At 41.1% G+C, this 27,658-nt stretch overlaps 1 protein-coding gene across 1 annotated transcript in view; it reads left to right on the top strand.

Annotated features, from left to right (window-relative positions):
* The window catches only part of MSH3 (mutS homolog 3), a 118,524-nt gene that overhangs the window by 38,217 nt on the left and 52,649 nt on the right, over window positions 1–27,658 (top strand). Inside the window, exons 9-12 of the mRNA XM_060235766.1 lie at window positions 2,487–2,599; window positions 5,021–5,135; window positions 9,028–9,112; window positions 10,568–10,677. Coding sequence (XP_060091749.1) covers window positions 2,487–2,599; window positions 5,021–5,135; window positions 9,028–9,112; window positions 10,568–10,677 — 423 coding nt within the window. The remainder of the gene's footprint in view (window positions 1–2,486; window positions 2,600–5,020; window positions 5,136–9,027; window positions 9,113–10,567; window positions 10,678–27,658) is intronic.

Genomic DNA, 27,658 nt, shown 5'->3' with positions numbered 1-27,658 from the left:
GACCCGTGTGTGTGACTGCACAGATGACCATTTGAAGATCATCAGTTGCAGGTAAGCAACCTGTTTCTCCTTCTCCCTCCCTCAGCCAATCATGGGAAGGCTTTCTCTATGGCTCTTCTCCTCCAACCCTCAGCCAGTCAGGGAAGGCTTTATTTCTCTCCTCTGCAAAACAGTGTAACAGGCAGCTTGACCAATGAGAGAATAGGGAGAGTCAGCAACTGCCAGAACCAAGGTTGGTTGCCTCTTACTGGCAGAATCAACTTGACTGGCTAGCAACAGTCACTTGGGTGGGAGAGAGGAGCAGAGTCAACCAATGAGTTCTCCCTCAAAGGCCAAAATAGGACTTGAAAGGCCCTCCTCCACTGGCTTCTACTGAAAGTACAAAGCTTGGTTCCTTTTTACTGAGGAGAAGCAAGATTAGTTGCTTAGCAGCAGCCACTGCTTAGCAGTTTCCCCAGAGGGCCAAGCTTCGTCTGTCCTGGGACCAGCAGTGGATGGAGGAGAGCAGAGCCAGCCAGTTTGACACAAAAGCAGTTGATTGTTGGTTTGACAGGCCAAAGGTTGATGCACCACAGTCCCTACCAATGAGAGCTTGGATTTGCCAAGACGAATGGGGAATTATATATAAAGCATTCCTCTTTTTCTGTTCTCATTTGCTATTGGGCCGAACTGTGGGAGTGAAAATGTTTTGTCTGATGGCATATTATAGCTTTCAATTGTTGCCTTTACTGTTCCTGAGGCATGCAAATTAACTAAGTAACATTAAATTTAAAAACTGACATATTGTTCCAATTAAAGTTGAGTATTAGGGTGTCTGTAAGTAATTGTAATTTGTGTATTCATATGATTGGTGAATGCTTACATAATAATTGTCAAGTTACAAATTCATATTTACCCCAATGTCTTGGATGGTGATGGGAGAGAATGGTGCTACTGATGTATTTCCACCCCCTTACTTTCATTAGGAAAAGGAAAGGTCTCCTGTGCAAGCACCAGTCGTTTCTGACTCTTGGGTGATTTTCACAATGTTTTTACGGCAGACTTTTTATGGGGTGACTCTTGGGTGACTTTCACAATGTTTTTATGGCAGACTTTTTATGGGGTGGTTTGCCATTGCCTTCCCCAGTCTTTTACACTTTCCCCCCAGCAAGCTGGGTACTCATTTTACTGACCTTGGAAGGATGGAAGGCTGAGTCAACCTTGAGCCGGCTACCTGAATCCAGCTTGCACCGGAATCAGACTCAGGTTGTGAGCAGAGACTTCAGACCACTGTACTGCAGTACTGCTGCTTTACCACTCTGCACCATGGGGCCACTGTTTTACTTTCATTAGGGGACTGTTAAACTCTTGCAGGTATGTTTCTCTGTAGTGTTGGATGCTACGCCTATTTGTACCATAAGTAACATGCAATCATTAAGTTTAATATAACTGGTTGCAGTTATGTTTATTTTTCACGGAGTTTACTCCAGTCTGTCATTGTCAAATTCTCACTTCTGTAGAAAGCTACATAAATAGTATAGAAGTATTATCAATCCATTTCTACATCCATATTCTTCAGATGGATAACAGTGATGTTAAGTAGAGCAAGGGCTGTCTAGTACTCAACTCCAGAATGTGTGAAGTAGAATTCTCCTTAAAAGAGATACTGTCAGTTTTTGGCGGGGGGGGGGGGGGAGAGGGAGTAAAATAGTTTCAGCATCTTCTGAGCAGACTTTGGACATGACTGATCCTAATTCACCTTCTTCATGGTCAGCCAGAGTGCTACAGAAACTTTGGGCTGGCTCTGCTTCATTGGCTGGGCTTACATTGGACCACGCTGTCCCAGGTAGAATGATTTTTTTAAAATAAGAATTTTGTGCTTAAGTTAACAATTTTCTCTTCTGCATATTAAGTAAACTTTGATTTCTTTTGTTGTAGAATGAGGGAAGGATAGAGTTTTTCTTAGTATGCTAGAACACCTTTACTTTCAACAGAGTGATCACATATGGCTTATTATAGGGCTAGTTCTTCTATGACAGAAAGTGACTTTTAAGTAGACTGAAATATTAACACCTCTCATTTAACAAATTGAACATGAGACTTTCATAATATTGGAATGACTTTTGTAATGCCATTGTCTGACCTGAGCCTTGATGAATAGGGTTTTACTCTAACTACCTAAGCAGTGTACTGTTAATGGTGCTGTTTCTAGATAAATGAATGTTGTTGGACTTGCTGGAGTAAAAACAGTAAAAAGGTCGGTGGGACTTGACACTAAAATAAGTTGTCACTATGAAGCCATACAGGACTGGAGACCGTTGAATTGCAAAGTCTTGCCATCAATCTCTGCATTGAGGAGAATTCATACTTTTAAAAGCCAGTTCAAAGTTATGTGTGGAACAAGTTTTTATTGATTTGTTTGAAATGAAGAGGTATTCTTATTTATAAAATTTCTTTAGAATTTTTCATGGATTCAGAATAAGTTTGAAATTTTTTCTTTTTTGCAGTTTAAATGATGATATAATTCGAATAGAAAAAATGGAAAACAAGCATTTTGAATACAGCAGTGCTTTCCAGCTGATTACAGATTTTTACAGCAGTCAGGAAGATGACAGCTCAGGTACCTAATTCAGAAAGACTTTGGGATACATCGGATCAGTTTTTATGTACATTGAAGATAATTATTTTACAAATGTTGCTTTAGCATGTCATATTTTGGCTTTTTATAATTTAAAAGAAGAATAAAATATTCTGTGATAATGCTTATTAAGGTGTTTTAGTGTTGTGGGATGAGAACATAAGGATAGTCTGCTGGAACAGACCAGTGGTCTCAGGTCTTTCTAATCCAGCATCTTGTTTCACACAGCATCCAACTGGGTACCCTGAAGAGCAAATGGGTTAAAGAGCACCCCCTACTGCTGCCTCCTAGCACTGGGATTTAGGGTTTGTGTTGTGTTCAAGGGAAGACCTCTGTTCTTCCCTTGAACACAAGGGACCACAGGAACCTTTGATATGCAACCACATAGTTAAATCCACAAACAGACGTCGGGTTCAGGCAGAGCCTGGTGCTTTTTGCTCTACCCGGGAATTCCAGGAGGCAAACACAGCAATGCAAACACAATAATTGGAGCAAGAGATAAGAGCAAGGTCACAAACTGGTACCTAATCAGAAAGCCAAGAGTTCAGTCCACAGATCTGGGGAAAAACAAGGAAGGCAGAAATTCAACATCAAGGCTGGGGATTCAATGCAAAAGGCAAAGTTGAGAAGCAAACAAGAGGTTAGCAAACAGAATTATAAAGCAGCAGGGTCTTTATACCATACCGATTCCAATTGCTGATCAGAATTCCCTTTTATTAGCCTAATGCACCACAGGTATTCTTCACTAGATTGCAACAGTTCCTGTATCAACCCTGTGTCATCAGTTAGTGTTGATCACTTTTGCACAATCAAACTGGCACTCCTACACCTTTTCACAACTGCCAAACGTTCTTTACATCTTCTGCATTCTGCTCACTTGGGAGATCCAGGCAGAGAGGCACCTGATACATCTTCTGGCTCACTCTCTAAATCCAGTTGTTCAGACAGGCATTCCACAGTTGCAGGCCCTGACTCCTCCATTTCCTCATCCTCAGAGGAGGAGGTAGCTGACTGACTACAGTTTGGCTGTCTCTGGATGTGGAGGGTGTCCTTCAGGAACCACAGCAAGTAGCCATTGACGGACCTCTCATCCCTGATTAACACCTTTTTGAAGCTGTTTGTGTTCATGATCACTGCTAAGGGAGGTAGTAATGGCCATCATGAACACACATAGCCATTACTACCTCCCTTAGCAGTGAATTCCAGTGTTCCATTACTTGTTGAGTAAAGAAGTATTTCCTTTTGACTGTTCGGAACCTAGACTGTTATCTTATCAATGCCTTTCCTAAGTCCTAGAATGGAGTTTGTCTTTAACTGCACACTGATTGAACATTTTTATTGAGCTTTCCACAGCCACCCCAGTATCTCTTTCACTCTCATTCTCAGCCAGTTCAGACCCCATCAGTTTTTGTTCTAGTATGCATTTAGCTTTCACTTACCCATATTGACCTTCATTTGCCAGGTAGTTGCCCACTCGCCCTATTTAGAGAGATTATGTAGCACTTCAGAGTCTGCCATTCTGAATAGTTTTGTATCATCTGCAAACCTGGCTGTTATACTGTTCAACCCCAAGCTTGGTGTGATACAGGCAGTTTATCTGTAGAAACAACTCCAGAGGATATTCCCAGTGCTCAAATTGCAATATGTTACGTTGGATCCTGAAAGCTGTAAGCAGAATTCTGCTTTGTGGAATATGGATTTCCTTCAGTCATGCACTTCCTCCAACCCCCAAAACAAGTTCTGAAGGTTGGCAGGATATAGCAGGATGTTTGCAGTTGGAGAGTAGAATTCATATAAATTTGAGATAAATTCATACATCTTCCATTTGAGCAAGAGACTCAGACTTTCACATTTTTGAAGGATGTGTGCTCTCTACTTCTCATTCAATGGAATGTACAAGCCATTCTCCATACCAGAAAGCTATGTCCTCCTTCCATACCAAACCTGTGGGCAGGATATTGCCTGCTAATATAATCTGTACTAGTGCAAGTCTATAACCAAAGGGAAATACTGGATTTTAAAACTTATTTTTCTCGAACAACTCATACAACAGACTTGTAGAGCAATGGAGTTGCAAATTTGCCCCAAGTAAAAATACCATGAACAAATTTATATTAGCTGTGTAAATTACAGAAATTTTAGAACTAGTGACTTTTACCTGTTCTTTGGATTAAGTATATACACATCCCTGTAGGAGAGATGATTATTGCAGAACCCAAATGTGAATTACATAAAAGAAATATCTGCAGTAAAGGTGATTAGGATGCCAGTTTGGCAAGGAGGCATATATAGTGACATATAGTACAGAAAGATAATAGTATCACGTACAAGCTGGATTTTATATTCTATTGCAATAAAAGCTGCTGAAATACAACTAAACAAATTTAACGGTTTGTTTTCCAGGCTCCCAAGCATTGTCTGTCATCTTAAATTTGGATAAGCCAGTGTTATCATCCTTGGCTGCTGTGATTACTTATCTTAAAGAATTCAATTTAGAAAAAATACTGCATAACCCTCAGTAAGTAACTCATTTAAAATAATCAAAAAACAACTCTATCCTGGTGAAAGAATATTTGTTTGATTTTGAATTGATTTTTATAATACCATCACTAGCTCTAGCAGTAAACTGATTGTTCTCTGTATGGCTAATGATATTTGCGCAAGGGTGGGGGGTTACCCATAGGAAAGATAGAATTTTGTGTACACATGGGGCACTCCTAGCTCTGGAGAAAAATGTGATTTGTAAATTCTTCAAAAGGAAACAAATCTTTAAAAACTAGGTTGATATTCAGAATGGGAAGAATGTGAAAGCAGCTATTACCTGAAGAAAAAGGACTTTCTTCAGGATTCTGAGGGATGGATTTTCAAATTGCTTATATTTTTGGGTGATTTCTCATGGCCACTCAGCCTGTCACTATCAAGTGAGGGGCCCACAAGGATTTGTGAAGAGGAATTCTTCCTCACATTGTCTCTGCTTGCCCCATCATTTGCACTGTGGCTTCCTTACCTTGCTGTCATCACCCCCTCCCCCAAAGTGGAAATTTTCAGTGGGATCTAATCCTATTTGTGTGTCACAAATAAAGACAACAATTTATATTAGGCAACTTGCTTAAGGAATGTCATCTAAATTAGTTTGTTAGCACAATATGGACAGCATAAGTGCTGAAATATAAAAGATGCTTCAGGAAAAAAGCGTAAGTTCTGTGTCTCTGTCAGAGTAAGCCTAAATTGGTAGTCTGAACAAACATGCCCAACAGTAAGTAAGTAGGATTTTATTGATCATATGTGACATAGAATAGATGAAGTATGGTAGTCCACGAAAGGCTTTTCAAAAGACAAATACAATATGCAAGGTTTTGGGGGGGTCAATCTGGAACATTTCAAATGACGACAGGCTTCTCCCCCCCTCCCCCCCCCGCTCTGAAGGAGGCAGTGGTCCGCCGTCTCTTAAAAAAGGTTGCATCAGACCCGACCAAATTGGCACACTATCGGCCGAACTCAAATTTGCCCTTTTTGGGCAAAGTCATTGAGAGGGCTGTTGCACTGCAGCTGCAGGGTTTTCTGGAGGACGCTTCCACCTTAGATCCATTCCAGTCCAGCTTCTGCCCGGGACACAGGACGGAGACAGTCCTGGTCGCTCTCATGGATGATCTCCAGAGACATCTGGATCGAGGCGGCGAGGCGGTTTTGCTGCTGTTAGACCTATTGGCTGTGTTCGATATGGTCGATCACTGGCTGCTGGCCTGCCGCCTCGCCGACGCAGGGATTCAGGGGTTAGCTTTACAGTGGCTTTCCTCTTTCCTTGAGGGTCAGGGACAAAGGGTGGCAATTGGAGGAGAGCTATCCCAGAGACACTCACTTAATTGTGGGGTGCCACAGGGAGCAGTTCTCTCTCCAATGTTATTTAACATCTTTATGCGCCCCCTTGCCCAGATTGCCCGGAGATATGGGCTGGGTTGTCATCAGTATGCTGATGACACCCAGCTCTAGCTACTGATGGGCGACCGGACTGACGATGCCCTGGAAAATTTGAACTGGGTGTTGCAAGCCGTGGCAGACTGGATTAAGCTGAGTGGGCTGAAATTGAATCCAGCGAAGACAGAGGTCCTTTGCCTGGGTCGCGGCGGTTTAGGGAACGGGGTCTCCCTCCCAGTTTTTAATGGGGCGCAACTGGTAGCAGTGCACAGATTTAAGAGCTTGGGAGTTCTACTGGAGCCTTCCCTGACAATGGAGGGCCAGATAGCAGCTACTGCCAAGTCTGCCTTTTTTCATCTTAGACGGGCGAGGCAGTTAGCCCCCTTCCTGGAGCGCGTCGACCTGGCAACAGTGATCCACGCTACGGTCACCTTGAGGTTAGACTACTGTAATGCCCTCTACATGGGGCTGCCCCTGTACCGAACCCGGAAACTGCAGCTAGTGCAAAATGCAGCAGCCAGGCTGCTATTGGGACTGCCCCGGTGGGAACATGTGCAGTCTGGAGTTGCACTGGCTGCCAATTATTTACCGGGTTCGTTACAAGGTGCTGGTTATTACCTTTAAAGCCTTATATGGGCGAGGACCTGTCTACCTTAGGGACCGCCTCTCTGCATATGTTCCCCAGAGAGCACTGCGATCAAGCTCAGAAAACCTACTGGAAATCCTTGGGCCAAAAGAAACCAAATTAAAAACTACCTATTGTATTTGTTTATTGTATCATGGTTCACCATGTCTTGTTAGCCACCCTGATCCTGCCCAGGCGGGGAGGGCGGGGTATAAATAAAAGTTTATTTATTATATTTATTTATGTTGAATCATCTGGATTCATATTTAAGCATGTAACACTGTATATTGGATTACATTGGCTAATTTGTTATGAATATATAAGTAAAAAAGAGTTGGCCTCTGTGTAGGATTCAAATACTTGCAGTAGGTGGAGTGCAGTTGGTATTTAAAGAGGCACTATTTGAAAAGCAGTTTGGTGCAGTGGCCAGGAGCGCTGTCTATCAGCTGCATTTGATTTACTCAGCTACTTTCTTAGATTCAGTTGATCTGGCCACACTGATCTGTGCATTTGTAAACTTGCAGTTGGAATACTGTAATGTGCTTTGCTTTGGGCTGCCCTTGAAGACAATACATAAAATGCAGCTGATTCAGAATGTGGCAGTCCCACTGGAAAATATCTCACCTGTCTTAAAACATTGACTACCAGTTTGTTTCCAAGTCCAATTCAAGCTTCTGGTTAGGACCCTTATGGCCTAGAAGCTACATATCTGTGACCCTTCACCTTTGCTTTGGTCACAAGGCATTGCTGTCTGGGAGGGTTCTGCTGGGTTCTGGTGGAAGGTACTATGGGTTGTGAATCAACAAGATATTTATATTTGGAATCCAAATGTTGGATCAAATTATCTGCTGCCTCAGAAGTTCATCATATAGCAGCCATTAGCTGAACTGAGAAGGCTTTGTCAGAGGAACCAGCTCTGCATACAAAACTAGGGTACCCTAGGCACAGTGCATAGCCTTTCAGAAGATCCCCCGGGATAGAAATTGTAGTATCCAGCAGGTGGGAGGGACTTAAGGTTAGTCTTCAGATAATCAGAGAGGCTAGTGCCCCTTCCTTTTGATCAGAGAGCAGCTCTTCAGCTAGACAAAACTCTGCTTCTTAGCAGGGAGCTCTGGAAACAAAATTCTTAATTTCCCCAGCAAGGATAAAAAGCTGCCACCCGAGGGCTGTGATATCTGCTGTCTCCCCACAAGATGGCTCAAGTGTATTCCTTCTATGTGTGTTCTGCCTCGATGGCATCTTGCAGGTCAGACGTGACCAAGGAACTACATGGCCTTGCTCATAGCATCACAGAAAGCCATATTTACCAGCCTTGGTGAGTGCTCTAGTGCAGGGGTGGCCAACGGTAGCTCTCCAGATGTTTTTGCCTACAACTCCCATCAGCCCCACCCAGCATGGCAAAAAACATCTGGAGAGCTACCGTTGGCCACCCCTGCTCTAGTGAATGAGGCAAGGCCACCCAGGCCCACTGGATGCACTGCAAGCTGAAGGAAAAATGACTGCAAGCATGAGCAAATGGAGTCTGTTGTGATTTCAGCTTTTTAGGACACAAGCACATCTTTGGTCCTGCTGAATTGTTCCTATATTTTTCCTCCAGCAGCAGACAAAAGGGGATATAGGGCTGCAAAGCACCTGATGAAACATTGCCTTTCACTTGTGTGTGCTGCCTGTCATGTTCCACCTAGCTCTATGGTATGCAAACCCTTGATATTTGCTGGTGAGAGCCAGCACTTATTTTCATGTGTGTTCTCTTGCATTTGCTTGATATGCTATTTCCAGGATCAAGCAATCACCATAGTCATTAATGTTCTAGCATGGAAGCTCTTTATGTCTTCATTATGAATGACTGTTGGTTTTATTTTTCTTTCAGTAATTTTAAAAAGTTATCAAGTGAAGCTGAATACATGACACTTAATGGAACAACACTAAAAAATCTAGAAATCCTACTGAACCAAGTAAGAGAATATAGAAAATCCTGTGCATTTGTTAGCTGGGTTGGGAAAAATTCATGCAGGGCAGGTGTAAAATTCACCTGGAGTCTTCAGCAGGCTCTCCTCCACCTGTCCTCCAAGTTTGACGAAATTTGGATTTGGAATGTCCAAGTTATAGGCCCCCCCAAAGCAGGTGCCCCCAGTAAAACTCATTTTCAGTTGTCATGATGAAAACTTACTTTTCTCTTTTTGCGCTGCAGTGCAAAGTAAACGCAGTGGAGTCAGGGCATCTGCTCCCAAAGAGCAGTATGGGAGTTGTCAATCAAGCTATGGACAACTGCTATGAGTATTTCTAGGGGTCCTGGAAGTCCACCCCCAGTGTTGTCTACCAATTGATTGAATCAGTGCCAGACTGACTGGGAAAATGAACTGCAAAAACTAAACAAAAAAAAGCACCATGGTCAGAAGTGGTTTGAAGCAAACCATGAATTGGCCTGATTCATGCATGAATTGCAATTCATGGTTTGGTTTGTACCTATGCCTACTCCAGAACTTCAAGTAGAAGTATTTCACATGTACCTCCTTTTAGCTGGAATAGCTGGGTATTGAACATTGGACCTTCTGTATGCCAAGCAGATACTTTACCTCTGAGTCATAATCAATACAGTAAATACATAATTAAGTCAAAAAGATGTTCTAGGCTAGAAAAAAGAGTAAAGTTATACCAAACAGCACATTAGGAAAATACCTGGTTCCTAAAATTTGACTGTTGGGGTATCACCATTTATAGACCCAATCTTGAGTTGTACTTGTGAAAGGAGGCTAAGGCAACGAAAGTGTGGGGAAAGTGGCCATGGAGATGTTCTGTTGCCTATGTGAATTTCTCTGCATTCACAATGGGAATAAGAGTTACAGTGAAGAATCATTGCTGTGCAGAAACAGCCCTAGTAAAGATTGAAAATGATGATTGAAAATAGGTGGTGAAATTGAAGATAAACGTGTCTTTGTTTTAGTCATCACTGTAAAAGTTCAGAAAAATCCATATTTGAACCTCTGAATGATGTCAGATGTGTTAACTGGTAAAGTTTTAGAACTAACACACAACTTTTTTTAAAAAAAATTAGTCATTGAAACCAGATGACATTGGTCAGCGAGCTCTTAAAAGATTTGAATTCTTTAAGATATGTTTGTGTAATAAACTTAACAGGATTATGGTAGGAACAGCTTTAAATGAGAGTCTGGGGGAATTATATTCTGTTAAAAAAATCATCTCAACTACATTTCTGTAGCTTACTGAACAATTGCAAACAGAACTACAGCCTTTTAAGCCCAATGCTTTTAAAAAGTGTAACCCTATTTAGAATTGTATTGTTAATATGCCTGAAATATAAATTCACATAACTAGTAAATTGTTTAAATACATCAGATTTTGAACATGCTTTAATGCATTTAATTGAACACAAACTGTCATTACTTTAGACTGACAGGAAAACAAAAGGCAGCTTGTTTTGGGTCTTGGATCATACAAAAACTTCATTTGGACGACGGAAACTGAAGAAATGGGTGACACAGCCTCTCTTGAAATCCAGGTATGTATTATTAAATGATTTTTATTACGAAATAGTTGTGCTGAGTGGAGTGTAATTTATCTGTATGTTTCTGTTCAGTGAGATTTTGCATGCTTCTTTCAGGCTGTTAAATAATGCCACCTTGGGGGAAGGAATGCTTGGCTTTCTGATCAGTTTTGCCTTTTTAGCTCTTATCAAAAAGAGAATACTAGAAGCCTTCAGATCTCTAAAATATATAAGTATAATATGGCATGGTAGCTGGGTTTTGTTGCTTTAAGTGTCAGAAGTCTAAGGGAATTGCATTCCTAGTTGCACATCCAGTCATGAGAGCTATCTTCATGATAATTACAGAGAGTCAAAGTGTGCTTTTCTACACTTCCTAGGACAATTTGATATAGATAGAATTAGTGAGTAAAATGCCTTGCAAAAACGTTGAGATGACTGCTGATACAGGACAGCTTTCTGTTATCTGAAAGCTTGATGTTGCTTGTTTTCTGGGTAGATTTCAGAGTTCTGTTTATGTAAAATACTAGCCAGTCAGCAATTTGTATGTAAATGAAAACTGAAAAAAAATCTGTGACGCTGGTTGTCTTTTGGAATGAATTTCGTTTATCTGGTTTTCTCCTAATCAGTGTGTATTCAGCAGCTTCCTCTCCTGGCTTACCATGATGAATGACTATGTGGTTCCAGCTATATGTGTTGTAATTGTAGTCTGTAGACATTAATGATGATTGCAGCTTTTCATTATCCAGCCGTTCTGCTAGATGTCTCATTTCTCCCTAAGAGATGGAATGTTGGATGGCTAAGGCACATTTTAGACAGAATTGTAATTTGCTGTGAATTAAACTAAATAAAAACTAAGTCTACTGAGACAGAGGGACTTTATGTCAAGAGAGCGGCTGCATATAAAGAGAAGTTCTATACAAAGGGATTTAAAGACTGTAGACTAATGATTGATTTTTGTGTGTGTATGTAGGGCTAATTTTCTTTATTATCTAATTAGCTGGACCAGAGGTGCAAATCAATCTTTTGTGTTCAGAACAGAGTTTGGTTGACTGTCATTCTAACTAGGGTTCCTATTACAGTGTATGGTAACCTTCTGGGAAGGTGATTGGGTTGGAAATTGAAGTCACTGAACCTCAGTGGTACTGCTCCTATATGGCTAGCCAATGTGGTGTTGGGGGGCTTCCACAGAGAGGCTCCCTTGACAGACGTATTCAGGACATGTAGCTACCAGGGATAGTATGCAGAATTCTGGGGATCTTGAAATGTGTCCCTTGCTGGCACTCTAGAGGGGTTGCAAAACTAAGCTATTTAGAAGGGTATTTGGAACAGGCTGCGCAGTAATTCTTCAACTGACAGAATAAAGGGCATATTTTAAGGTGACAGTATTCTGACTTTTTGCTGGTTAGAATGATTTTAATTGTTTTTATTCTGTTTTAAAGTTTTAACTGTTTAAATATTTAATTGTTTTATACTTAATATTGTTTAAATTGTTGGAAGCTGCCCTGAGCCATTCGTGGGAAGGGTGGGATATAAATCTCAAATAAATAAATAAATAAATAAATAAATAATCTTATTTTTTTAGTTGTTTGCCTAGGATCACAGCTGTGCACAGAGGAAGGCAGGGCCTTTGGTGTAGCCAGTTTGGTGTAGAGAGTCAGTTTGGCATAGTGGTTAAGTGTGCAGACTCTAATCTGGGAGAACCAGGTTTGATCTCTCATTCCTCCACATGTGCCTTCTGAATGACCTTGGGTAAGTCACAGTTCTTGAAAGAGCTGCTTTCTCAAGAGCAGTTCTCAAAAGAGCTCTCTCAGCCCCACATACCTCACAGGGTGTCTGTTGTGGGGAGAGGAAGGGAAGGAAGTCGCTCTGAGACTCCGAGTGAAGGGTGGGGTAGAAATCCAATCTCTTTTCTTCTTCTTCTTTACTGTAATGGCTATGGAATATGTTCTGTATGGGGTGGTGGTGGTGGTAAGCTATTCTTTGTCTTCTCTTACTGCCTTATGGAAAGGTGTTGAACCCTCATTATGTAAAGTACTTGGTTTGGCTGAATAGGTTCAGTCTTTTTGTTGTTTGGGTTAGCTACTTCTGGGTTACTAATTTTGTGTTATTCTATATGTTGCTAGTATGGTATGTAATGCCATCTGCCCTAACCATGTAGGGGAGAACTTGTATCAGAAGTGGCATGGGCAGAAGTGGCAGTGGCAGCTCAAGATCTTTTGCCTCTTCAGCAGTGGTGGCAGTAGGGAACCCCCTTTCTACCACTCCCAGAGGAGATAGTTTTCTCCCATCTCCCCTTTCCCCTGGCAGCCATCTTTGAATATAGTGTAGCACATGCTTGCTTCCTCACACATTTTACCACCACTTGGGTTGCTTTGGCAGCAAGTAACCAAAGATGTTTGTTCAACTTATTTTAGAACAAGGTATCTTGTGAGTGTTCAGGAACTGGTATGCACAGCTTCCTACACTACTTTTAAAGTACTTTGGCAAGTGAGGAGAATTATCTTTTCTGTCTCACAGGAGGTTGGTGATGGGCAGATGGGAAGTTTCCACCCCTCTTGCTACCATTTGATGCATGTTCTGTATTAAGCTATCTTATTATGTATACATATACAAACATATATGTTTATAATAATAATTTGGACTCACATTACATGATCTTTGAGGCTGCAGAATGGGGATTAAAGGGCTGGAACACTTTCCCTATGAAGAAAGGTTGAAACGCTTAGGGCTCTTTAGCTTGGAGAAACGTCGACTGCGGGGTGACATGATAGAGGTTTACAAGATAATGCATGGGATGGAGAAAGTAGAGAAAGAAATACTTTTCTCCCTTTCTCACAATACAAGAACTCGTGGGCATTCCATGAAATTGCTGAGCAGAAAGGTTAAAACGGATAAAAGGAAGTACTTCTTCACCCAAAGGGTGATTAACATGTGGAATTCACTGCCACAGGAGGTGGTGGCGGCCACAAGCATAGCCACCTTCAAGAGGAGGTTAGATAAAAATATGGAGCAGAGGTCCATCAGTGGCTATTAGCCACAGTGTGTGTGTGTGTATATATATATATATTTGGCCGCTGTGTGACACAGAATGTTGGACTGGATGGGCCATTGGCCTGATCTAACATGGCTTCTCTTATGTTCTTATGATTAAATGTGGGAATTTTCTTTCTATAGAAGAACATAAAACTAGCACAGAGAAGGCTTTTGTGTATGTGGGCAGCATTCAAACTTATACATTTCTATTGAATACTAATATCAGTAAATTCAGAAGAGTAACAATCAGCAGGTGAAGACAGTAATGATTTGGAGCATGTATAGTGATCCAGTAGAAATTCGTTGTGTAATTGACCAGGTTCTACAAATCATAGAATTCTAGATCATTCAAATTATAATGATGCAGCCTGAAAATCTTCATTATGGAGAATATGAATACAGTGCTGATGTCTCATGCTTTGACTTAAATAAAACATGTTGGTTGCCTGTCGGGATAATTGCTATATGGATACATTGGAAATTGATAGGGAAATACTGCATTTATACTGATAACACTAACACCATGTTAATTTTCCCCACTCATCCTTAAAATATTTGTGAAGAGATGGCTACAGAGGGCCATTTTACTATACCTTCCAATGTAGATCTTATAGAAGTCGCTAAACCAGCATTTTGCAAATTGAGGTCCGGGGACTCTTCATAAGGATGGAGGGTAAGTCCTTCTCATGCCATCCTACTTACAAGAACATAAAAAGAGCCCTGTGGACCAAACCAATAGTCCATCTAGTCCAGCATCCTATCTTACACAGTGGCCAGTCAGTCCCTCTGGACAGCCAGCATAGAGGCTGAGGCCTTCCCCTGATGTTGCCTCCTGGCTCTGGATTTCAAAGGATTAGTACCTCTGAATGTGGAGGTTTCCTTCAGTCACCATGGCTTATAGCCATTGACTTATCCTCCATGAATCTCTCTAATCCCCTTTTAAAACTGTTTATTCCTGTGACCATCACAGACAGAAGCATACACATCTTAGTACATGTGCTTTGGAAAGTGACTTTGTGGTGTGGTCCAGCAATGGGAAGACAGGAGCACTTAGAGATCCATGAAAAATGTTAATCAAAATGATGGTCCTTGGGTTTCTGCATTTTGAGAAACACTGCTCTAAACCCAATAATAATCTATATACAATGTATTGTTGCATGCTATTTGTAGCTGTGTATGAATGTAATAAAGATTTAAGCATTCATCAGTTCTCAAATGTTTCACTATTTCCTTTTTCATAGCAAATGTTGCTGAAATTGCAGTCTATTTGTGTAAAACAAAAGCATTTGATTGCCGTTTAACAGATGTACAAAGATCTGCATAGTAATATTGTCATTCTAGATACATTTGTGAACGTTTTCAGTACTTATATTTTAGCTGAATATGTTTTCATATGTTGTACCATTATATCACAAAAAGCAGAAGAGATCATGCTCAGAATACCAGAAGTATTGCTGGTGGAAGCGTCGAAGAATCCAGTGAACTGTGCTGCGAAATTCATAGTATTAGAAAGACATTACAGTATTTTCCCCTGCAACAGTTGTAGAATTTCCTGAACATCCTTGCATGAATCACAGCAGACTGGATGTTTGTGGATCATTTTTATAGATACTTTGTATTATATTTAAGGCACTTGGTAGCAGCAGTAAATGGCTCAATTTGTCTCCTTTATCTCCCTCCACCACAGTTCAAATTCAGGTCTTCAGTGATTTATGTAGTAGTTTTCAGAATAGGAGCATCGGTGAGTCCCCAAGGCAGCAACAAAAGTAGTTGGAACCCCCACTTTTACCCTCCTCTAGTTCAGAGCCAACAATGAGGGTCCTCCATCCTTCCTAAGCATGGTAAGTCAGGCCTTGGTTGTCAGCCGGACAGCAACTTTCAACCACAGTCCCTCAAAGGAGGATAAGGGCATTGTTCCTGCTCAGTGCTGGGACAAAGTAGCACCTATAAGAGCCCTGACATCTGGATCTCTGCATGAGATGGCAAAAGCTGTATCTTTTTCTCTTATACAAAGGCCAGATACTCCTGGCTTCAGGCCTGGACAAGTTGGTTACTTGCCCACCCCCAAAGGTAAGGCATGAAAAGGGCAGTAAAAGTCCTTAAGGTTTGAAAACAGTATAGCTTTCCCCCCACCATGCAGCACAAGTGGATTTGTCTGATTCATGGGGGGAAACAACCACCGCAGGATCAGCCAGTTCTCTCAAGATGGATTCCTCCCATTTTACCAACCTCTTCCTCTACAAGCCCAAAGACACCCTGATATCCTACTCTACCCTACTCTGCACCCTGATATACCCTACTCTGCACATCAAAATCTCTTATCCTGGATTAAAGGTGAAATGCTGAAGGAGTTCTTAGCTTCCATTTCTGCAAAAGGCTAAAGTTTGGGGGCAAGCCTTTCAGTTTCCATAATCTAGAAAACACAGAAAACAAATCTAAAAAAATAGAAGCTATTTATGCTACCTAGTGGGATGGTAGAGAGATGATCTCTCATTTAGCATCCCAAAGTCCTTCCACTTCAAAAAGACGCTGGGGGATTGGGGTTAAGGAGCGAGATTCTATCCTTCCCCCAAAAGGGGAAACTTTAAGAGGAAGAAGGGCCTTCTCGATCTCAGCCCCCCACTGGTGGAACCAATTGCCAGAAGAAGTGTGGGCCTTGCGGAACCTTGCTCAGTACCGCAGGGCCTGCAAGACTGCTCTTTTTCAGCTGACCTTTACTAGATGATTTTACAGCAAGTTTTTCCATCGCCACAGAAGTTTTTCCGTCATACAGTTTTTCCGTCACCACAGAAAAACTGTACGATGTATAATACCAAGTTTTTAATATTAATTTAATTCTAGAAAGTTTTTAATTACAATGATGATTAATTTTATAAATGGTTGAGTTATAATATGTATGTACTTATAGTATGTATTGTTTTAATTGTTGAAGTGCCTGTGTTGTGAGCCGCCTTGAGCCTGCTTCGGTGGTGAGAGCAGGATACAAATTAAATATTATTAACCCATTGCGACAATTATGCAAATTCACCTTTCCCCTAAGTAAGTCTTTCCTAAGAACTTTCCCAAGCCTCTGCACCTCCTGGAGATTCCCAGTTGTAACAAAGAGACGGAGGAACTTCATCCTGCTTATCCAGCAGGTTTGACAAAAGCCTTCCCTCACATGGATACATCCTCCTCAGGATTTCCATTCCCATCTGTATTTGACAGAAGTTGGAAGCACCAGCTAGACTGAAGGCTAATATCAGATCATTCCATATTCCCACGCAGTGGTCCTAGCTGCAGCAGACTCTTCAGACCTTCCTCATAGAGAAGATACTTCAGCCCCCTAATCATCTTGGTTGCCTTCCTTTGTACTTTTTCCAACTCTGCAATGTCCTTTTGGAGATATGGTGACCAGAACTGTACACAGTATTCCAAATGATGCTGCACCATAGATCTATAAAGGGGCATTATGATATTGGCTGTTTTATGTTCAGTCACTTTCCTAATATCCCTAACATAGCTTTTACTTTTTCACTGCTGCAGCACGCTGGGTTGACACTTTCATTGAGCTATCCGTTCAGAATCCAAGGTCTTTTTATCTCTCAGTCTCAGCAAGTTCACATACCATTAGACTATACTTGAAGTTGGATTTGCCACACTGTCACCCACTCACCCAATTTGTGGAGATCCTCCTGGAGCTCTTCAGATTTCACCATCTTGAATAATTTTGTGTCATCGGCAAACTTGGTCACTACCCTACTCACCCTTACTTCTAGATCATTTGTGAATAAGTTAAATAGTACTGGCCCTAATGCCAATCTTTGTGGGATCCCATTGCTTACTTCCCTTCATTGTGTGTGCTGTCCATTTATTCCTGCTTTTTGCTCCCTGTCATTTAACCAATTTTTAATCCATAAGAGAATCCATCCTCTTATCCTATGACTGCAAAGTTTACTAAGGAGACTTTGGTGAGGTGCCTTGTCAAATGCTTTTTGAAAGTCCAAGTATATAATGTCTACCAGGTCAACATTGTCTACATGCTTGTTCACTTTCTCAAAGAAATCCGAAGCTTGGTTCCCTCTGCAGAAGGCATGCTGATTTTCCAGCAGCAGGCATTATTCCTCTGTGTTTAATAATTCTGTCTTTGATTATAGTTTCTACAAATTTGCCTGGGACAGACATTTGACTGAGTTCTTCAGAATTCCTTCCTGAAAATAGTGGCTGTGGCATGGATATATGTCCCACACTTTTAGATAGAGTTATATTTTATAATTCTTCAAGTAGTATTTTAAAGGCATATTCTAACAAAGGTAGCTTTGACTCTCAGATGCTCATACCCTGAAAATCTTGTTGTTTTTTAAGGAGCTACTGGATTTGAATCTAGCTGTTCTACCGCAGGCCAACACAGCTGCCCTCTGAAACCATAGTCTGTAATAGTGAGGTAAAAATAGGTCATAAATTCGATGATATTCTCCTGACCCCACCTCCTTTAATACTGAGGATTACAGCAGCCAAAGTGTATGGATGTTTTTTTGTGTGTTAGATTACTGGAGCTATTGCAGCATAGCCATATGTGAAAATGATTAAAGTGCAGATTAACCTTTCAAGAGAAGATGTTAAATCTGTGCTTTATGCCATTGTGTGTTATTGATTCAGATTGGCACATTGTTTGCATAAATGAAACTCTCAAAGCAAAATACAATATCATGTATAAATTTATAAAAGTGATATGTTTATAGCTATTTATGTTTTCCTTTAAACGACAAAACAAAAGCCAGCCTGAATTAAATGAGACAAGCCTGTTGATCTTTCCCTTTGAGTTGTATTTGGTTATACACATAAGAAGACATTTTGAAAGGATTTAAATAATTCCACCCCTTGTTTAGGTGCCAGGAGCATACCAGAGAGATGAATTTTGTCTGTTGCACCTATTACAGTCTTCTGAGTCAATACTGTATATTCCAGAGACTGCATTTTGTCAGTTAATATGGTGAATATCCTCAGTTTACAAAGTCTTAGATGAATTAAATCCAAAATAGTGCTTATTGTTAAGAACAATAAAATACTGTGCAAGTGTTTGAGTTCTACAAAACTCTTATGGGACAAGATGGTAAATAATAAAGAGTACAGGTTGGGAAAATATTGCAAGCTATGAGTTTAAAGCTTTTTGTCTGCATTTGATGTGGAATGCCAGACAGGTTTGAATAGATAATAATAAATATAATAATACCTTTTATTTATATCCCGCCCTCCCCGCCGGGGCAGGCTCAGGGCGGCTTACAACATAAAATACATTATACATCGACAATTATACTTATAAAATCATGATTAAAAATAGATTACAGGTTATATTAAAATTAACATTAACATTATGGTGCTATAAACATTAATCTTCAATAGAATTCAGTAGCTAAAAACAATTCAGTAGCTAAAAGCAATTTCAGTGGCACTTTCTTAGCTTGTCATTAGTTGAAGGCTATTTTGAAGAGGTGGGTCTTACAGGCCCTGCGAAATTGATCTAAGCATTGCAGGGCCCGTACTTCCTCCGGGAGTTGATTCCACAGCAGTGGTGCTGCAATAGAGAAGGCCCGATCCCGGGTGGCCTTCAATCTGGCCTCCCTTGGCCCAGGGATATTCAGCTGTTTTTTTCCAGCTGACCTCAGCGCTCTCTGGGGCTCATATGGGGAGAGACGGTCCTTCAGGTAGGCAGGTCCTCGGCCATATAGGGCTTTAAAGGTGATAACCAGCACTTTGTAACGAACTCGGTATACCACTGGCAGCCAGTGCAGTCCGCGTAGCCCTGGTTGTATGTGCTCCCACCTTGGGAGCCCCAACAGTAACCTAGCCGCCGCGTTCTGCACCAGCTGCAGCCGCCGAGTTCAGCACAAGGGCAGCCCCATGTAGAGGGCGTTGCAGTAATCCAATCTAGAGGTGACCGTAGCATGGATCACCGTTGCTAGGTCACGGCGCTCCAGGAAGGGGGCCAACTGCTTCGCCCGTCGAAGATGAAAGAACACGGACTTGGCAGCGGCCGCTATCTGTGCCTCCATTGATAATGAAGGCTCCAGAAGAACCCCCAAGCTCTTGACCCTATGGGTTGCTTTCAGCAGCACCCCGTCAAAGACCGGCAAGGGGATTTCCCTTCCCAGGGCACCGCGACCCAAGCAAAGGACCTCTGTCTTCGTTGGATTCAGCTTCAGCCCGCTCAGCCTGAGCCAACCTGCCACGGCTTGCAGTGCTAGGTCCAGGTTTTCTGGGACGCAGTCAGGCCGGCCGTCCATTAGATAGTGGTGCTGGATGAAGTTTATATTGGGTTGCGCCTTCAGCCTTCTGGAAAGAAAAAGAGGGAATCTCTAGTAAACAATATAAAAGACAAAAGTTAATTAAATCTGTCTTTTGCTCATAATTAGTAATTAATAATCCATATATTAACATTAGATGATGCACTAAGGTTGGGTGGTACCATCTGAAGCTCGGGTGATATCATCTAAAGGTGGGAAAACAACAAGCAAGTGTTAGTTGCTTAGTTGTTTTCATCTGGTTCCTTATAAAAATGATTGGAAACATTCACCCTTTTTAAAAAAAACATCCAGCCTGATGAAGCTCAGCTTCATCTTCTGTGCAGTCCCACATTGGAACTGTGCAGGCCAACTACAGATATACATTTCTGCAGGGGGGGGGGTTGCATAAAAAGACCAGCATGAACTCATTTGCATATTCGGCCATACCCCCTGACACCATGCCAGCTGGAACTGTGTTCCTGTGTGTTCGTGCTAAAAAACAGCCCTGAATTTCTGGCTTAAAGGAACTTGAGGGGCTGCCCCCTCAAGCAAACATGATGCGTTTTTCCTGCTATGTTACCTCATGCTCTGAGGGAGCAGCAGTCCCTTCCCTTCCCTCCTCCTTTACTACTGCACAAATAAGATCCTCCTCACTGGTTGTCATTGTTCTTTTCACAAATAAAACATGTGCACACGCACACATGAAAAAAAGTGAGTTGGTGGTGAGTGGGAATGGAAAAACGAAATCCAATGAAAACATACACAAGGAAAAGTCAACTCAAAATCAGCTTCCATGAAAACATTGGGTTAAAAGTGATATCAAAACAATTGGGAAAAACCTGGGACTTCTGGGGGAGGAAAATGTCGAGCTGAGCTGCTTCTCATAACGGGAGCAGGCTGGAACTTTTGTTCGGGGTAGTGGAAGGCAAATAAATGTCTACTGCGTACTTTTCTCAGTCAGAGATTAGTCCAAGATATGCACAGGAAACTTTGAGGAGATTTACCTTGGCTAAAAGGGAGTCCCGGGGGGGGGGCTCCTTTGAGGGGTCTCCGGGAAAAGTTGCCTTTTCATCATCTGCAGAAGTTTTCAGAGTCATTTATTTGACATAAGCTCGACAGAATCCTAACCTTCTTGGACATTGCTAAACATCTAAAGCTACACAAAACCAGTGGGAACTTGGATAATTGGAAGAGAAGGTACAGATTACTATCTTTCACTCCGGGACTTTTTACTGTTTAATGGAGTAAATTTCAAAGGTGGGAAATGAAAATTTAGAAAGTTTGGAAGAAGGGAAGAAAAGGTGAAATTTGAACTTTGTAAATATAAAGGACAGTGCTAAAAAGTGGAAAGGAATTTATTGTTTGGTCTACTTGCGGTTTTGAAAAAAGAGCACCATCGTCACAGACCTGCAGCATATTCAAGCAATACAGGAAGTACGTCAAGTATCGTGAGATCTCCTTACCTAGTGTGAATGAGACTTCGTGTCAAGTAAAGCAGGAAGTACCGAATGGAAAACCTACTCTAGGAATATAACACCATTGAGAAATAGCGGCAGCTGTTGCTTGGAGGTCAAAATTAAAATAAAGTTTTTAAAGTTCTTGGGACATTAAAAATTGTTGGAATTAATTGAGAAGAGGACAAGAAGATAAGTACTATTGGACATATTATTTGTGTGGACTTTAGACGTTTTTAAAAGGGGGGAAAATGTAAGGAGCAGCAAAAAGTCGCGACCGCCATTTTGAAAGATTTAAAAACTTTAAAATTAAATATTTTGGTTTTGGGAGCTCTGAGGATGGCGAAATTAGGCTTGTTATAAAGGGCAAGTCCTATTCTTTTGAATCTGATAGTTGAATTTGAAATTGGTGAGGTCCAAATTTTTGCTGTTTTTTAAATGTCAGAACACAAGCAACCCCGTACAAGGGCTACTTCTTTGGAAAAAATGCAGGACCAATTAGAAGCAATGGAGGCCAGAATGATGAGAGGTATGAGAGAGATGATAAATGAATCTAAAAAAGAAATTATTAAAGAGATTTAAAAAGATTTGGAAGATGTCAGAAAGGAAACAGAGGAAGCATCTAAGAAAGTGCAGGAGGTAGAAGGTAGAATGAAAGTATATGATTCCACCTTGTTGAAAACGCAAGAAAAAATGACAATCCATGACTACAAATTGATGGAGACTCAGATACGTCTGAGAGGAGTACCTGAAAAGGAAGATGGTGACCTAAACGAATATATAATAAAAATAATTGCAGAATTTTTAGAGGAAGATCCTGAAGGGACTAAAAATATGTATGACTATATGTATAGAGTGAACTCACTTTATGCCAAGAAAAATAATCTACCAAGAGATGTTGTTATAAGATATAAGACAAAAGAAATGGTGGGAAAGATCATGAATAAAAACTTTGAAAAGACATAGATAGTGGGAGGCAGCAAAGTAAGAATTATGAAGGAGTTGCCAATGCAAGTGAAAAATGATAGAAGAACATACAAAAAACTGACAGAAAAATTACGGGACAATGAAATGAGGTTTAGATGGATAATACCTGAAGGTTTGAGCTTTGAACTTCAGGGGAAAAGAATCACAATCACAAATGCACAGGAACTGTGTAGTTTTTATGAAGAACGTAAAGAATTTGCACCATGATGGATTACAAATTATTGTCTTGGAATGTAAATGGACTAAATTCACCACAAAAAGAAGGGCAACATTTCATTGGATTAAAAAACAAAATTGTAATATAGTTTATCTACAAGAAGTGCATATTAAACAAAAGGATTACAAATTTTTATATAATAAACAATTGGGGTTAGAATTTTTTCATTGGCTGAACAGAAGAAAAGGGGAGTGATTTTTTATATTAAACAAGAATTGGAGCCAAAATTAGTGTTTAAAGACAAAGATGGAAGATTTGTAGCAGTAGAAATAATATTAAATGCAAAGAAAACGTTGTTGTTGGGATTGTATGCGCCTAATGGTGCAAAGGATGTTTTTTTAAAAAGACATTACACAACAATTTGATGAACTGACGTATGACCAAGTTTTGATAATGGGAGATTTTAATGGCACAATTAAGAACTCTCTGGATAGGTCTGGGGGAAAAATAATAACAAAGAAGGAAAATTGCCAAAGTCTTTTTTTGAACTGGTCAAACAAGAAAATTTGGAGGCTATATGGAGGAAATTTAACCCTGAGGTGCGAGATTATACCTTTTTTCCAGCAAGACATAAAACTTTTTCCAGAATTGACATATTGTGGGGGCACTAAAGAGTTAGGTATTATAACAAGGAAAATAGAGATTTTACCCAAAATTGGGGCTGATCATAACCCAATAATGTGGATTACAAAATTGTCCAAGAAGTTGAGAAGATGGAGATTGAATGAAGATTTACTACAGAATAAAGAAATAGTGACATATCTAGAAAACGAAACTAAAGCTTTCTTTCAAGTGAATGATAAAGAGGATATGGATTTTCAGATGGTCTGGGATGCCTATAAAGCAGTAATGAGAGGACTATTGATTACTTTGAATAATAAAGATAAGAGAGCAAAAGAAAAACAGTTGTTGGACATTCAGAATGAAATAAAGAAAAAAGAAGGGGAGTTGAGAAAAAGGCCAGGGAAAAAGAAAACTATAAGGGAAATTACAATATTACAAATGCAAATGAGACATTTGTTAAAGAATTGGAATGGAATTTGCAATAGACCGCAGCAGAAATCTTTTGAGGGTGCAAACAAACCTGGAAAATATTTGGCTTGGCAATTGAACAAGAAGAGAGAAAATAAAATTATTAATAAAATTGTGGTATATGGAAGAGAGGTAGTTAACCAAGAGAGGGAATAAAAAGATAATTTTTTAAGTATTATGCCGAGTTGTTCAAAGGTGTTAAAATAAAGGAAGAAAAGATGGATGAGTATTTACAAAAGATAAAAATAGAACCCTTAACAGAAATATGCAAAAAGTTTTGAATGATCCAATTGAAAAAATTGAAATTGAGGCTGCAATTAATGCAATGAAAATTGGAAAGGCACTTGGATATCCATACAGCTAAATATTTTAAAACTTTTAAAGATGAATTAACACCGAAATTGCAGAAGTTGATGAACATGGTAAGAATAAAAGGGAAAATACCAAACACATGGAAGGAAGATGTTATTTCGTTGATACCAAAGGAAGATAGAGATGTCACGAATGTAAAAAATTATAGACCAATTTCATTATTAAATAATATCTATAAAATATATACAAGAATCTTGGCAGAACAGCTTAAACAACATTTGATAAATTTTATAAAGGAGGATCAAGCAGGGTTTCTTCCCAAAAGGCAAATAAGAACATAAGAGAAGCCATGTTAGATCAGGCCAATGGCCGATCCAGTCCAACACTCTGTGTCACACAGTAGCCAAAAAAAATTATATATATAATATATACACACACTGTGGCTAATAGCCGCTGATGGACCTCTGCTCCATATGTTTATCAAAACCCCTCTTGAAGGTGGCTATGCTTGTGGCCGCCACCACCTCCTGTGGCAGTGAATTCCACATGTTAATCACCCTTTGGGTGAAGTACTTCCTTTTATCCATTTTAACCTGTCTGCTCAGCAATTTCATCGAATGCCCACGAGTTCTTGTATTGTGAGAAAGGGAGAAAAGTACTTCTTTCTCTACTTTCTCCATCCCATGCATTATCTTGTAAACTTCTATCATGTCACCCCGCAGTCGACGTTTCTCCAAGCTAAAGAGCCCAAGCGTTTCAGCTTTTCAACACCTTCATAGGGAAAGTGTTCCAGCCATTTAATCATTCTAGTTGCCCTTTTCTGGACTTTCTCCAATGCTATAATATCCTTTTTGAGGTGCGGTGACCAGAACTGCACACAGTACTCCAAATGAGACCGCACCATCGATTTATACAGGGGCATTATGATACTGGCTGATTTGTTTTCAATTCCCTTCCTAATAATTCCCAGCATGGCGTTGGCCTTTTTTATTGCAAACGCACACTGTCTTGACATTTTCAGTGAGTTATCTACCACGACTCCAAGATCTCTCTCTTGCTCAGTCTCTGCCAGTTCACACCCCATCCAGTTGTATTTGTAGCTGGGATTCTTGGCCCCAATGTGCATTACTTTGCACTGGGCCACATTGAACCGCATCTGCCACGTTGACACCCACTCACCCAGCCTCAACAGATCCCTTTGGAGTTCCTCACAATCCTCTCTGGTTCTCACCACCCTGAACAATTTAGTGTCATCCGCAAACTTGGCCACTTCACTGCTCACTCCCAACTCTAAATCATTTATGAACAAGTTAAAGAGCATGGGACCCAGTACTGAGCCCTGCGGCACTCCACTGCTTACCGTCCTCCACTGCAAAGACTGCCGATTTATATTCACTCTCTGCTTCCTATTAATTAGCCAGTTTTAGATCCATAAGAGGACCTGTCCTTTTACTCCATGACTCTCAAGCTTTCTAAGGAGCCTTTGATGAGGAACTTTATCAAAAGCTTTCTGGAAGTCAAGGTAGACAATATCTATCGGGTCTCCTTTGTCCACGTGTTTGTTCACCCCGTCAAAGAAATGTAACAGATTAGTGAGGCAAGATCTTCCCTTGCAGAACCCATGCTGAGTCTTCCTCAATAACCCGTGTTCATCAATGTGCCTACTCATTCTGTCCTTGATAATGCTTTCTACCAACAGGAACGGAGGCAGATTTCAATGAAAGATTACAGATTTTTGTCAAAAGATCCACAAGTTCAACTTCGAGTTCTTTCAGAACTCTCGGATATATGCCATCCGGACCCGATGACTTATTAGTTTTTAATTTGTCTATCAGTTGTAGGACCTCCTCTTTTGTCACCTCAATCTGACTCAGGTCTTTCAACACCCCTTCCAAAATTAGTGGTTCTGGGGCAGGCAAAAAGTTCTCATCTTCCACAGTGAAGACGGAAGCAAAAAATGCATGCAACTTCTCAGCCATTTCCCTATCCTCCTTCAGTAATCCTTTTATCCCATGGTCATCCAAGGGCCCCACTGCCTTCCTGGCTGGTTTCCTACTTCTAATATATTTGAAGAAATTTTTATTGTTGGTCTTTATGTTTTTTGCAATATGCTCCTCATAGTCCCTTTTTGCCTGCCTGATCACAGTCTTGCATTTGATTTGCCACAGCCTGTGTTTCCTTTTATTAATTTCATTTGGGCTGGTTTTCCACCGCTTAAAGGAGTCCTTCTTACCTTTTACAGCTTCCATTACTGTGTTTGTTAACCATGCAGGCCTTTTCTTATTCCTGTTTGTGCCTTTCCTAACTTGTGGTATGTATGTATTTTATCTGATATAACTTATATCCAGGAATCACTGTGTCCCACTGATTCTCCTCATTCCACCAATTTTCTGAAATTCCCACAATGTCTATGTTTTCTTCCAACACTAAACATTCCAATTCACCAATTTTACTTCGAACACTTCTAGCATTTGCATACAAACATCTATAATTTCCCAGGCAAGCTAGGCCCGCCACCTTCCTCCTGCCGCCTCGAGACTCTGGCAGACAGTCCATACTGTTTGTCACGATCACAGTGGACAACTTTGATCCGTTACCTGGTAGAAAAATAGCAGCCAACCCTTCATCTCTTTGAGACAAGTCCTCCCGAACCAGAGACATTTCATCTCCTGTTGGCTTTCCCCCAAGATTTAGTTTAAAAACTGCTCTGCCACCTTTTTGATTTTAAGCACCAGCAGCCTGGTTCCATCCGGGGACAAGTGGAGACCGTCTCTTTTGTACAGCTCCCGCTTGTTCCAGAAAGCATCCCAGTGCCTAACAAACTTAAACCCTTCCTCCTTACACAATCGTCTCATCCACACATTGAGACTTCCAATTTGTGCCTGTCTCTCCTGCCTTACACGTGGAACAGGTAGCACTTACGAGAAGGCTATCTTGGAGGTCCTGGCCTTAAGTCTCCTGCCTAGCAGCCTAAATTTTTCCTCCAGGACCTCATGACTGCATTTCCCTACATCGTTGGTGCCAACATGCACCACGACCACAAACTCCTCCCCACGACTGTCTATCCGCCTATCTACTACACGCGTAATATCCGCTACCTTTGCACCAGGCAGGTCACAAGTCACCATACAGTCAGTACGCGGTTTCGCCACCCAGCTGTCTACTTGCCTCAGGATCGAATCACCAACTACCAAAAAACCCCCTCTCCCCCTGCCCAGGGATGGTTTCTTGACGCGAAAGGATTCCCGCTCACCAACCGAAGAAGAGATCCCTTCTGAGGGCGCATTCCCCTTATCCTCAGCATGGCGCCCTGTTCCTTCCCGACCCTCACGCTCTCTGTTAGCAATGGGGCTGCTACATACAGAGCGGGGCTCATCTAATACGCCCCCGAGAGTCTTCCCCAAGTGCCTAACTGACCGTCTCTGCTTCTCCAGGGCAGTCACCTCAGCCTCAACTCGTTCCCTGAGGACCAGGAGCTGCTTGCATCGAGCACACACCCAAGACTTCTATCCTTTGGGCAGATAGTCATACATGTGACACTCAGTGCAAAACACTGGAAAGCCTCCACCCCCCTGCTGGCATTCTATCTTCATTTTATATATTACGGATCTGGGTTCCTGGTCCTTAGAGATCCCCTAGGCGAAGAGCCACAGGCCAAGAGCCCTTTAGCTCTCGCCCTTCGGCTCGCGCCTTTGGCA

This window comes from Heteronotia binoei, chromosome 4 (assembly GCF_032191835.1).
Source record: "Heteronotia binoei isolate CCM8104 ecotype False Entrance Well chromosome 4, APGP_CSIRO_Hbin_v1, whole genome shotgun sequence".
Classification (NCBI taxonomy): Eukaryota; Metazoa; Chordata; class Lepidosauria; order Squamata; family Gekkonidae; genus Heteronotia; species Heteronotia binoei.
Note: the sequence above shows the minus strand (reverse complement) of the source record. Positions and strands in the feature narration are given on the sequence as shown.